The 13912-nt window shown below is 41.6% G+C and overlaps 1 protein-coding gene across 5 annotated transcripts in view; it reads left to right on the top strand.

Moving 5' to 3' along the window:
- The window catches only part of LOC132396626 (uncharacterized), a 127862-nt gene that overhangs the window by 51649 nt on the left and 62301 nt on the right, over positions 1–13912 (top strand). For all 5 annotated transcript variants that reach the window (XM_059974333.1, XM_059974329.1, XM_059974330.1 and 2 more), the window contains 5 exons: positions 1409–1612; positions 3445–4337; positions 8577–8716; positions 10623–10751; positions 13327–13658. In XM_059974333.1, the coding sequence (XP_059830316.1) occupies positions 1409–1612; positions 3445–4337; positions 8577–8716; positions 10623–10751; positions 13327–13658 (1698 nt within the window). The remainder of the gene's footprint in view (positions 1–1408; positions 1613–3444; positions 4338–8576; positions 8717–10622; positions 10752–13326; positions 13659–13912) is intronic.

The raw sequence follows: 13912 nt of genomic DNA, 5'->3' as shown, positions 1-13912 counted from the left end.
ATCCACCACGGTCGTGTCATCAGCGAACTTGATGATGTGGTTCGAGCTGTGTGTTGCAGCACAGTCGTAGGTCAGCAGAGTGAACAGCAGTGGACTGAGCACACAGCCCTGGCGGGGACCTGTGCTCAGTGTGATGGTGTTGGAGATGCTGCTCCCAATCCGGACTGACTGAGGTCTCCCAGTCAGGAAGTCTAGGATACAGTTGCAGAGAGAGGTGTTCAGGACCAGTAGGCTCAGCTTTCCAATCAGTTTCTGAGGGATGATTGTGTTGAATGCTGAACTGAAGTCTATGAACAGCATCCGAACGTATGTGTCTTTTTTGTCCAGGTGGGTTAGGGCCAGGTGGAGGGTGGTGGCAATGGCGTCATCTGTTGAGCGGTTGAGACGGTATGCAAACTGCAGGGGATCCAGTGAGGGGTGCAGCAGGGTCTTGATACGCCTCATGACGAGCCTCTCAAAACACTTCATGATGATGGATGTGAGTGGAACGGGACGGTAGTCATTTAGGCAGGACACTGAAGACTTCTCTGGCACGGGGACGATGGTGGTGGCCTTGAAGCATGTTGGAATGGTGGCGCTGCTCAGGGAGATGCTGAAGATGTCAGTAAGAACATCTGCTAGCTGGTCTGCACATCCTCTGAGCACTCTACCGGGGATGTTGTCTGGTCCAGCAGCCTTCCGTGGGTTGACCCTGCAGGTTCTTCTCGCATCAGCCACGGTGAGACACAGTACCTGGTCATTTGTAGGTGGTGTGGATTTCCTCGCCGCCACGTCATTTTCCACCTCAAACCGGGCTTAGAAGTTATTTAGCGCATCTGGGAGGGAGGTATCACCTGCACAGTCAGGTGATGTTGTCCTGTAATTAGTGATGTCCTGGATGCCCTTCCACATGCGCCGCGTGTTGCCGTTGTCCTGGAAGTGGCTGTGGATTCACTGGGCTTGTGCACGCTTTGCCCCTCTGATGCCTGGGGACAGTTTGGCCCTCACTTTTGTTAGAGCTGCCTTGTCATCGGCTCTGAAGGTGGAGTCACAGGTCTTCAGCAGCGCACACACCTCTGCAGTCATCCATGGCTTCTGGTTAGCGCGTATAGTGATGGTCTTGGACAGAGTAGCATCATCAATGCACTTGCTGATGTAGCTGCTCACTGATGCTGTGTACTCCTCTAAGTTGGTAGAGTCGCTATCGGTTGCAGCCTCTGGGTGCCTCCCACCAATGGCTGTCTCCTCCTCCTATGGCCACTCCAAAATGGCAGTTATGAAAAAGAGTTATTAAACTTTAAGCCTCCATTTCCAGGTTGCCACTCCTTCCACCAGACCTAAAAGTTCAGGGTATAGAATAGAATATGAACAATGGGATTAATCTGCTTATAATTCTATCAATACCTTTTGGTCTTGTTCCCTTGCTCAGGAGTTCTCAGGTCTGTTAAATGAGTTTACTTCAATGCTGGAGCTTGCTACAGAAGACAAGCCTCTGTTGATTAGTTTGGATGGCTTGGAAGAATTATCTGATGACTACAATGCTCAAAATCTTTCCTGGTTTCCCAGAGAACTGCCAAAGAATGTCTATATCATTGTATCCATGACAGTTGAGGAGAATCAGGCAGCACTAAAGGTAATAAAAATCTATTAAGCAATGACTGAATAACTGTACAGTTTTCACAGTTTAGCAGGAGTATCTTTATACACCTGTGTTTTTGCTTTGGTCGTTGTTAAAGGTTGATAGTTGCTATCCAATAAAAGCAACTAATGGATTGTATGTAGGCACTTATTATATATTATTATAGCACAATTAATCTTACAGAGCTGAACCTCCAAGGCCACAGAGAGGTTTTTATAAGCTTGCTTACAAAATTAGTACTTATCAGTTTATGTAGAGTCCACAAGATGTTTGGTCAATTGATAAAGAGCTACCTTAATCATTTTCAAGGGCTTGATGGTAGACAATCTAAATCAGGGCAAAACAAGTGTTGCAGAAATTCCCAGAGCTGCTCTTCTTTCAAATTTCCTTGTGAGTCAAATGTCTCACCCACACTGTGACAGGGCATTGTTTATACAGCTCTGGTTTATTCTTTTAACTGGATTTGAAATGAACTCTCCATCTCCAGAAAGATAACCACCAACTCTATTACCCCACTATATCTTCTTGTATCCTGAGAAATCAGACATGGTTTGCAAAGCCAATGATGTGCTGTAATCTGCATTGTTTACCAGAAAAGTGAATGCAGCTTATACAGTTGGCATTACACAACCTATTGATTTGCATGGTTATCCAGGGCCAAGCGTGTAGCAACCCAAAAGGCATGGGTTGTTGTCCCATCCTACAGCACTACTCAGTCAGCAACTGATCAACACACTCAAAATGCTGGAGGAACTCAGCAAATTAGGCAGCATCCATGGAGGGGAATAAACAGTCGATGTTTTAGACTGAGACTTCATCCTTGCTATGAAAGGCCTCTGCCCAGAGTTCCTCTGGCATTTTGTGTGGTACTCAAAAGATTCCAGTACCTACAGGATCTCTTGTGTTTACAGTCAACAACTGGACCTTGTTGGACTCAATGAACAATAAATGATAGATTTAGTTCCTCCTTTCCATCAATAGATATATGTCACCTTAAACTATTTCAAATCCAACAGAACCTAATTTGTCTCAGGAGATACTTATTTTGCTTCTGCCACAATATCAGTAGCAGAACTCTTTGTAATGGTTTATTTGAGCCCAGTGTCACACGCAAGGCAAAGTTCTGCGGTATTATTCTAACCCTGCAGCATCTGAGAGCATCTTTATAGTGCTATTACTTAACTCCCATTAACTGTTATGTCTTAACTTTGATTGGGTAAAATATATTATTAGTTCTGTATTTAATTGCAGAATCTAAGTTTTAAGTAGCAAATTTGGGAACATATTGTGTATGTAAACTGTAATACTGTATGTGTTTTTATTTTTTGTGATTTAAGTTGTTTTTTTGTATTGCAATGTATTGCTGCTACAAAACAACAAATTTCTCGGCATATGCCAATGATATCAAACCTGACTCTGATTCAACCTCCCTTTGGGATGAAATTTAACTCAAGTTCTTCATTCAGTTATTCTTTTTATTTTGTATTTCTTTTTCTGCCTCTTCACAACATATACCATCTTTTGTTTTGGCTATTTGAAATTGATGGAAACTGTAGCAAAGTTGGCATAAGCTGACTTTTATTTCCTCCTCCTTCTCTGCTGTTACACATAAATAAGTACACAATCTCTCCCCAGCACCGTTCAGAATTTTGCCCTGAGATTTATGACTATTGTTTGTCCACAAAATACAATGCGTTTCTTTGTCTTACAACTCCAATTCATTGTATCATAATTTCTCAAATTAAATGTTTTATAAGAGAGTTTCTTGCAGTTATTGGAGAAGGCAGTGAAGCAAAGTCATAATAAAGCCTCAATTCTTTAAACAGATTTTAAAGGAAAATGGGAACATTCTTCATATCCCACCGCTCACTTCCGAGGAAATAGAGGAAATGATCAGTTCTTGGTTGAAGAAAGACCATCGGAAACTGACAGCTGACCAATGGGACTTACTACTGGAAGCTTGCAGTGGGTGCCCTACTCCTCTCTATCTCCAGTGTGCATACAGGGAGTCTCTACACTGGCAGTCCTGCACGCTGGTCTCAGACATTTATCTACCACAAAGTCTGCAGCAGTTGTATTCAGCAATTCTTAGTAGACTGGAGAAAGAACATGGGAAAGAGCTTGTGAAGAAAGTAGCAGGGTTACTGACATTGTCAAGAAATGGTGTCACATTTGCTGAAATGATTGATCTTCTCTCTTTGGACCAGATGGTCATGCAAGAGGTCAGACAATTCCAAAATATTTCTCTCTGTAAGGTGCCCACAGTAATCTGGATGAAGCTTCAGAGAGACTTGAAAATCCACATAGTAGAGCAGATGACTGACAACACGCACACATTTAACTGGGCCCATTCAGCATTGAAATTTAACTGTTTGAAGAGGTACCTGGCATCAAAAGATGATCAGCTCTCCCTGCACTCAACTATAGCAAACTATTTTCTGGGAAAAGCATCTGTCCTCTCTGGAAAGTCGAGCATCTGTGGCCCAGAGGATCTCAATGGCCAGCCCCTGGCTTGGGTTTGCAGAGAAGATTCTAAAGTGAGTTACACCTTCAACCTCCGAAAACTTAATGGAGTTCCTTACCACCTGCTGCAGTCGAGCCAAATGCCAGCTCTGTTAACAGAGTGTCTTTTTAATTTTGAGTTTTTGCTACACAAGGTGTGGGGTTTGTCCATCATCAGCGTGGAAGAGGACCTGAGAGGAGCCATGACACTAGAAAGGTGAGATGATGAGTTCCAATCGAGATTCCATTGTAACCTGTGTCAAATTAGGTTCTTGCTGATCGTGTAATTATTTCTGGAAATCAAAGTATTTGTGAAGTACCACATATTTCTGAAAGGGGAAAGTTGACTGCAAGTGCCTCCTTTCTCCTGAAGAGTGAGAGCTGAAAATCACAATAGAGCAGTTCCACAAGTGGTCTGGATTCATGTTTAAACTCACCCCTCTGAATGGCAGTCAGCATGTTCTTGCCAGCAACGGATACTTTGTCATAAGTATAACTTTTTTCTATTTAAGGTGCATATCTTAACAACAGAAAATCATGATTATATTATTCCACTTGCTAACTATTTGTGTATGCTTATCATTTATTCTACCCATATGATACAAAGCTGAATGCAGTGTTTTTTTTCATGATGGGGCCATCTATTCATACCTGAATGAATATGTGACGATTGTTATATTCACTCAGGAATGAACACACAGCAACTTTCTTCCAGTACATCTTTACCAGACTCCCTCGACACCACCACCACCCCCCCCAACCACCTTCCCCGAGTCACAGTTTGGTTGGTGGCCCTGATCTTCCTTCTATGAATCTCTGTCTCTCCCTTGTAGGACCAGAGGAGTTTGATCTATTTAACCACACGGCCACCATGGTAAACCCAAATCTTCCCTAACCCAATGTTCCAGACTACCTGCAGCACCTGCTGCTGGCTAATAATAAGGACGTCAGGTGGACTGATAACAGCAGGGTAGAAGCTGCCCTTGAGCTGGTGGTACATGTTTTCAGGCCCTATAAAAGAGGGAAGAAGAGAGAATGTCTAGGGTGAGTGAGGTCTTTGATTATGTGGGCTTTACTCAGGCACTGAGAAGCACAAGGGGTGATTGATAAGTTTGTGGCCTAAGGTAGAAGGAATCAATTTTACAAAACCTAGCACATTTATTTTTCAACATAGTCCTCTCCTACAGGTTCACACTTAGTCCAGCGGTCGTGGAGCATACGGATCCCTCCTTTGTAGAAGTGGTTCACAGCAGGGGTGATTGATAGGTTCATGGCCTAAGGTAGAAGGAAATGAGTTATTCAAACTTTCTGCAGTATCATTCAAAGAGTTGAACTGCACTTGCCTGTAATGAGAGCGTCTCAGACCTCCAGATGGTCCACAGCAGGGGTGATTGATAAGTTCAGGGCCTAAGGTGGAAGGAGATGAGTTATACAGCTCTCGTTACATGCACATGCAATTAAAATTTTTGAGGGAAAGTGCAGGAAGTTTGAAGTTAATAACTCATCTCCTACTTTAGGCCACAAACTTATCAATCACCCCTGCTGTGGACCAATTCTGGAGGTCCAAGACGCTGACTTCTACAAAGAAGGGATCTGGGTGCTCCACAACCACTGGGCTAAGTGTGTAAATGTAGGAAAAATAAATGTGCTAGGTTTTCTAAATTTGACTCCTTCTACCTTAGGCCACCTTATCAATCACCCCTCGTATACTTATTGATTTATTTAGGGATACAATGCACAACAGGCCCTTCCGGCCCAATGAGCTGCACTGCCCAGCAGCCCTAGCTTAATCAAAGGACAATACAATAACCACTTAACCTACCATCTGCTACGTCTTTGGACTGTGGAGGAAACAGGAACAACCAGAGGAAGCCCACACATACAGACAACGATGGCACTGAACTCCAAACTCTGCCCGAAATGTAGCCAGCAACGTGCCCCAACAGGCAGAGCCTATGGAGGAGTGTCTAGTTTCTGTGATGTCTTGATTATTCCAGACAAGGAAAATGGTGGAAATGGAGGGATACCTGAACCATAATCTTCTCATTCAGTGTAGTGCCCACTGAGCCGTGGATGATCAGCCATGATGATACTGAATGGCCGTGCAGGCTTGAAGGGCCGAATGGCCTACTCCTGCACCTATTTTCTATGTTTCTATAATATCTAATACAGCTGATGATTGTTTTGTTTTCTTCACTTGTTGTCAAGTAATTTGACTGTAAAACTGGTAATGACATGCAAACAACAAATTAATTCCAGTGAAAACATTGTTATTTCTTACAATTTGGCTTGATGATGGATATACTTTTTAAAGCACACTTTTAGAAACAGGTATTATAGATTCCCAACTGCTTAAGAAACTAAGCAACTTAAAAATGCAGGCCAAGTGTCATCAGCTGTTACAACTCAGCCACCAGCTTCACAGTGCAGAACATTTCCCAGGCATGCTGCATTAACAAAAAGCAGGACAAATGTACTTTGGCTAATGATGGGATGGAAGGTGTCATTTGCAGCGCAATTGATCAGCATACCAAAAGCTTGCTTTATGATGCCCAAGTAGGGTTATGCCAGGTCCACTCATCAATTTTTCCTTCGTATAAATATGGACTAAAGAACTGGGTCACAGAGTCAGAGAACACAACAGCACAGAAACGGGCCCTTTGACCCATCTAGTCCATGCTAACTATTAGTCTGCCTAGTCCCATTGACGTGCACCCAGACCACTGCCCTCCATACCCTTCCAATCCATGTACCTATCCAAATTTCTCTTAAATGTTGAAAATGAAATTGCATCCATTACTTGTGCTGGAAGATTGTTTCATCTTCTCACCACCCACTGAGTGGAGAGGTTGCCCCTCATGTTCCCCTTAAACATTTCACCTTTCAACCGTAACCCATGACCTCTAGTACTTGTCTTACCCATACTTAGTGCAAATGTAAGCCAACCTTTCTCACTATCAATATCTCTCATAATTTTGTATACCTCTATCAAATCCCCCCTCATTCTTTTACAAGCTTCTAGGGAATAAAGTCCTAACTTATTCAACTTTTCCCAATAGCTCAGCTCCTCAAGTTCTGGCATCACACTTGTAAATTTTCTCTGCACTCTTTCAATCTTAGTGACATCTTTTCTGTAAGTAGGTGACCAGATCTGCATACAATACTTCAAATTAGGCTTCAACAACATTTTATGCAACTTCAACATAACATCACAATTCCTGTACTCAATACATTGACTTATGAAGGACAATGTATCAAAACCTTTCTTTATGACCCTCTCTACTTGTGATGCCATTTTAAAGAAAATATGGATCTGTATTCCCAGATCCTGCTGTTGCCCCACACTCTTTAGTGCCCTTCCATTTACTGTGTATGTCCTGTTCTGGTTTGTCCTTCTAAAGTACAGCAGCTCACACTTACCTGCATTAAGTTCCATTTGCCATTTTCCTACCCATTTTTCCAGTTGGTCCAGTTCCCATTGCAAGCTTGGATATTCTTCCTTGCTCTCCACTACATCCTCAATCTTGGAGTCATCCGTAAGATTCACTTTACCACATTATTGATCCACTTTACTACATTATTGTCCAGATATATGAAGCTGATAAACAATGCCAGACCCAAAACCAACCCCTATGGCACACCACTGGTCACAGGCCTCCATTCAGAGAGGCAATTATCTACTAACGTTCTGTAGCTTCTCCCACAAAGCTAATGTCTAATTCAATTTACTACCTCAGCTTGAATGACAAGTGACTGAACCTTCTTGACCAATCTTCCATGCGGGACCTTGTCAAAGGCCTTGCTAAAGTCCATGTAGACAACATCCACTATCTTGCCTTCATCAACTTTCCTGGTAACTTCCTCCAAAAAATCTACAAAATTGATTAGATTTGCCGTGTTGACTATCCCAAATCAGTCTCTGTCCATCCAAATACTTATATTTCCAGTCCCCTAGAATACCTTCCAATAACTTACACTGACATAGTGAGTTTAACAGTCCTGGCCAAGAAAGATAGTGATTAATAATCTATGGCAAAGCTAAAGCTGATGGGCACTTTGGGAAAATCACTCCATTTAACAATTATACATTGAATAACAAAGGTTGTAATTTTTGGATCACCCCAGCCATACACACCATCACAAGAGTTCCAGTGGCAGCATCCTTGGGCCAAACACCTTTAGCTACTTCATCAAAGACCTCCTTGCCAGCATAAGAGCAGAAGAGATGTTTGTTGATGATTATGCAGTGTTCACTTCTACTTACAGTTGCTCAGCACATGTTTTAGCTTATGCATGTATGGAGCTAGACTTATATCAAGAACACTATTCACACTTGAAATGAGAAGTGGTAGATAGCATTCATGTCAAATTATATCAAGTAATAAAGAATTGCACCATGTCAATATTTGAGGAGAAATGGAGGCAGTTTAAACATCATTTCATATTTTCTGAACAGGAAAGTTGATGACTTGAACATACTGAGTGAAGCTATCGAGTTGTCTAAAAGGGTCTTGCTTCAGGATCCACGCCAGCTGGCTTCACAACTCCTCGGTCGCCTTCAGCAGATCGTTACAGAAGATCAACCAGTGACTCCAGGTACAGATCAAAGGGGGGTGGGGGAGGCTGGCAGACAACACTAAGTCAAGTTTACTGTCATTTAACTATATACATGTATATAATGTAAATAACCATATAATATATTTAGAAACAAGAAAATGTTCTCTGAAACAGGGTGTAAAGCATAGTACTATACGTAACCCACAATAACTTATGAAAGCAGGGATAAAATATACATATGAATCACACATAAATAACAAACTAAAGTGCATAAGTTAAATATTATAATGTGTGGATCAGGTTAACCAGTGACACTTTGAATGCGAGCGGCCGTGAGTTCAGAAGCCTAATAGCCTGGGAAGAAGTGGTTTCCCAATCCCATCCTGACCGTTTTTGTTTTTATGTATCATAGTCTCCTGCCTGATGGTAGGAAGTCAGAGAGCATGCTGGATAGATGGGTGGGATCCTTAATAATACTAAGGGTCCTGTGTGCAAAGAGCTCCAGTACGTCCTCTTACCAGTGAGTTACTCAATGAAAGTGGCCAGACTATAGTATCGAGTAGGGATCCAAACTCACAAAGATAGACAAGGATGTATAATAATAAACGTGATAGGAAAATTGAATTGTGCAGTCATTCTATTCCAAACTCTGGGAGAAGAGGTTTCCCTGCTTTGTACAGTGAATTTTGGTAGACTTTTGGGAGTTGAAAAGTTTACCTAGTGACTGGCTGAGATAAACATGTTGGATGATGTGACATTGAGAGTGTCCCTGGTCTGTTCTGAGTTATTGTTGAGGGCTGGGATGGCAGCACAGATGTTGCATCCAGAGCCAAGGGTTCCCAACCTTTTTTATGCCATGGACCCCTATCATCAACCGAGAGGTCCTTGGACCCCAGGTTGGGAACTCCTGAATCAGATAGACAGTCTTCTGCAAGGAATAGGGGAGAGCCAAGTGAGTTTGTCTTCCTGAATGTTATTCTGTGAATCCTTCTGTCAGGTAAGTGTGGTCAAGTGTCAGTGAAGATGATGAGAACAAAAATTGTGGAAAACAAACTAGAGGAAAAGTGCTGAAGAGAAGGGAGTGCTTCATCACTGTGTACATTACCTAGTCACTGAGAGTGTACTAACCCATTCCAACATAACACAACTCCTTAAAATAAGTGCTTGATCAGTGGTAAATTCCTGACCTAGAATCTGAATCCACCCTCAAAGATATCTTCACAAGGCAGTTCCTCAACCTTTTGGTATTCATCATTAAGGACCCTCACCCCCCGAAACATGCCCTCTTCTTATTACTACCATCAGGGAGGAGATACAGGAGCCTGAAGACCCACACTTTGTGTTTTAGGAATAGCTTCTTCCCCCTTGCCATTGGTTATTGCTGAACAGTCTATGAACACCACCTCATTATCCCTGTTTTGCACTGTTTACTTAGTTTGTATTGTAACTTTCAGTAATTTTTTTATGTCTTGCACTGTACTGCTGGCACAAAATTTTTTAAAATTCATTATGTAAAGTATGTCAGTGAAAATAAACCTGATTCTGATTCTGTTTGCCAGAACACAAATGACATAATAACTAAGAAACAAGGAATGAGTGTAAATTTGGGAAAACATCTTGAAAATAAGAATTGGTTAGTGGGAGTATCAGGGTGAATTATCTTGTAGGAACAATATTTATCTCTGGGAGGAATTATTACAATAAAGTATTACAGACTTCATAGAAATTGAATAGATTTGAAGGGGGCCTAAGACCCCTGACTTCTTAGTTTGATCCTAATTTTAGACAGGTGAGGAGTTTTAAAACAAAAATTTAACTATTAGCTTTGCTTTTATTCTCTTAATAAATCATGTAAAATATGCAAAACTCTATTACACCTTCAGGTATATTTATGTCTGTATCTTAAATTTTAATTCAAACAAGATTTACATTACTACTTCTGCAGATGACCCAAGAAAATACCCCTATCTTCTGCGTCTGCTGAGTCAGTGTCAAAGATCTTCAGTCCCTTTCCTTGTGCCTTCATTTACTTGCCTATTGCCCCCGGGTGGTTTGATGTACAAGACATTGTCAGGTAAGACAAAATGAAACCTCAGACCAGAACACAACAATCTGCTGTAAAATATAAAGCAAAGCATTGCGGCAATATATACTGAAAAATCTTCCTCCATAGATAGCTCCTGAGCTGCTGGGTGTTTCCAGCACTTTCTGAGTAGTTTCTTTGTGGTTTAGGGGAAGCATAAATCCCAAAGAACTGGCATGCAACCTACTTGTCTTTTCTGCGAAGCACCAAGTACTTGTTCTGCTTTATTTGTCACTGTATTGCCTTAGATGTGCAATTTCAGGATTATATTCCTCAGCCATCTTTACATCTATGAATGTGAGTGTGGTCATTATTAAGCTAGGAGCAAGGAATGCAAAGCAATGTTGGAGTATACTCAACTTGCATCTTATCAGTTATTATACTGTAATAATTAATTTGACTTTTATTCTCCTTGACCTGACAAATCTTTTCTATATCTTTCATAGAGTCATAGTGAAAGAGCACTACGGATCTGAAACAGGCTCCATAGCCCATCTCGTCTGAGCCGATCTGTAATTCTGCTAAGTCCCATCGACCTGCATCTAGGTTATAGCCCTCCAATTCATTTACTTATCGCAAATGCTCTTATATTTTGCAATCGGACACACATCTCTCACTGACAACTTATCCCACACTTGCATCACCCTCCAAATGAAGGAGTTCCCCCTCATGTCCCCTTAAGCATTTAGTCCTTCACCCTTAACCCGTGACCTCTAGTTCTAGTTTCACCCAGCCCCAGTGGAAAATGCCTGCTTGCACTTACCCTGTCTCTACTCCTCAGAATTTTGTATACCTCTATCAAATCTCCCCTCATTCTCCTATCCTCCAGGGAATAAAGTTCTAACCTATTCAACCTTTCCCTATAACCCAGGTCCTCAAGTTCCAACAAAAGCCTTTTAAAATTGCTCTGCACTGGAACAATTTTATTGATATCTTTACTGTTAGTAGATGGCCAGACTACCCCCTAAATTATACCTCACCGACATCTTGTACAACTTCAACATAATATCTCAAATGTGTGAAAAGTTCTCTATAGAACCCTATCTACCTGTGATATCCCTTTGAAGGAATTATGGATCTGTTTTCCCAGATCCCGCTGTTCACTGAATTCCATAGTGCAATACTGTTCACTGTCCAAGTCCTACCATAGTTTGTCTTCCCAAAACGCAACACCTCACATTTGTACACTTGTACCATTTGTGTGCATTTGAACAATATCCTTCTAAACCTTTTCCTATCCATGCATTCATTCAAGTGTCTTTTAACAATAGAAAATATACTTGCCTAAACCACTTCCTCTGGTAGCTTATGCCATATTACCTATCAACCTCTGTGTAAAAAAGACTTTGCCCCTCAGGTTCCTACTAAATTTCTCCCCCACGCCCCCCACACCTTAAACTTATGCCATTTAGCCCATCCCCCTGGGAAAATAACTTGCACATTCACCCTGTTTCTGCCCCTCAAGGTTTTGGACATGTCCATAAGATTACCTCTCAGTCTCCCATGCTCAAAGGACTAAAGTCTGAGCATGCTCAACTCTCCTTATAACCCAATCCCTCAAGTCTTGGCCACATCCTTGTAAAACTCCTCTGCAGAGTGGCCAAAACTGAACACAATATTTCAAGTGTGGCCTCATCAATGTCTCAAACAGCTCAGTTCCTGGTGCATGAGAGGGAATGGATGCTACACAGAATGTCAACAAGTCCAAGGTGCTTTACCAGCCTACTCCCACTGCACCTGTGACATTAAAGGTTCACAGAAAATATGGATCATGTCCCATGTCTTTAGGGCCACCTCTTGGTGAGGGCAGGCATCAATGATGAAATTCATCATATCCTTCCGTGCACCAACATAGTCTTTGATTGTAGAAAAGTCTATTTGAAAATCAAAACCTCAGTTTTAACACAAGAATCGTTATCATGTAGGCTGTAATGATCCCTGCCCATTTCTGACATGTATATTACCTGCCGCAGGCATCTAAAGGCTCCAGAAGAATACGCCCAACATTCCCTACAACATCTTCCAAATTAATTGGAAAGAAAATATGACAGGCATAATTTTAAAGTGATTGGAGGGAAGTATAGGGGGATGTCAGGGGCATTTTTTTTTACACAGAGAGTGGTGAATGCATGAAAGGCACTACCTGGGATGGTGGTAGATACTCTTAGCACTCGGATGATAGAAAAATGGAACACTATGTGGGAAGGAAGAGTTAGATTGATCTCAGAATATGTTATAAATTTGACACAACATCATGGGCTGAAGAAGGACCTGTATTGTGATGTAATGTTCTATGAAAAATGAAGCAATGCCAGTATTCTCTCCCAGGGCAACATGTCCAGCAGATAAACCCTTGTGACTCAGCGCTGCCTGAATAAACCTGTACCATAATGTGAAATTTAAGTACATGTGAATTTTGTAATCAATTGAAGAGTTTATCCATTTGGGGTCAGTCCTACAAGATGGCTGGCTTTACTAATGCAGGATCTTTCTTCCTGAGTGTCGTAGACTGTTTATTAAAAGAGTGAATGAGGTGATTTAATAGTTGCCCATTCCAATTGCACAGGTCACACTGACAGGATTACAGCAGTAACAGGTTTCCAGAAAGGTCTTCAAGCTATCACTGCATCTCGGGATAGGACACTGAAAGTATGGGACCTGACCCGTGGCAAAGTTCTGCGTACCGTTCATGGAGTTGGCAGAAACATAGACTCCATTACCATGTGCAGGCAAAATACGCTGGCTGCAGTTACCGAGAACAACTCCCTCCAAGTCTGGGATATCCATTCCGGAAAGCAGATATTTTCAACCAATAGCTCTCTAGATCCTCCAATAGTAAGATCAGCTTTGGATGGACAACATTTGCTGGCCTTTTATGATGGAAGCCATTCTGTTAAGGTAAGAAGAAATTGTAGCTACTGTAAAAGCAAAACCAGAAGTGGTTACAACTGCAAACCTTGAATTAATTGATATTAGATTTTCACAAATTCATTTGAGAAAAATATGTTGTATCTAAACTGCCAGTTGGATTGAGATAAAGTCAGTGTGACTTGTTCCAATGTAAATCACTCTTGCAACCAACCACAGCTCCTTGGCTCTATCATGCATAAATCTACTGGTGGGAATTGGAAAAGACGGTGAACTTTGGCTTA

Source organism: Hypanus sabinus, chromosome 7, assembly GCF_030144855.1.
Source record: "Hypanus sabinus isolate sHypSab1 chromosome 7, sHypSab1.hap1, whole genome shotgun sequence".
Classification (NCBI taxonomy): domain Eukaryota; kingdom Metazoa; phylum Chordata; class Chondrichthyes; order Myliobatiformes; family Dasyatidae; genus Hypanus; species Hypanus sabinus.
The sequence above is the reverse complement of the archived record's forward strand: the minus strand, read 5'-3'. Positions and strand labels throughout refer to the sequence as shown.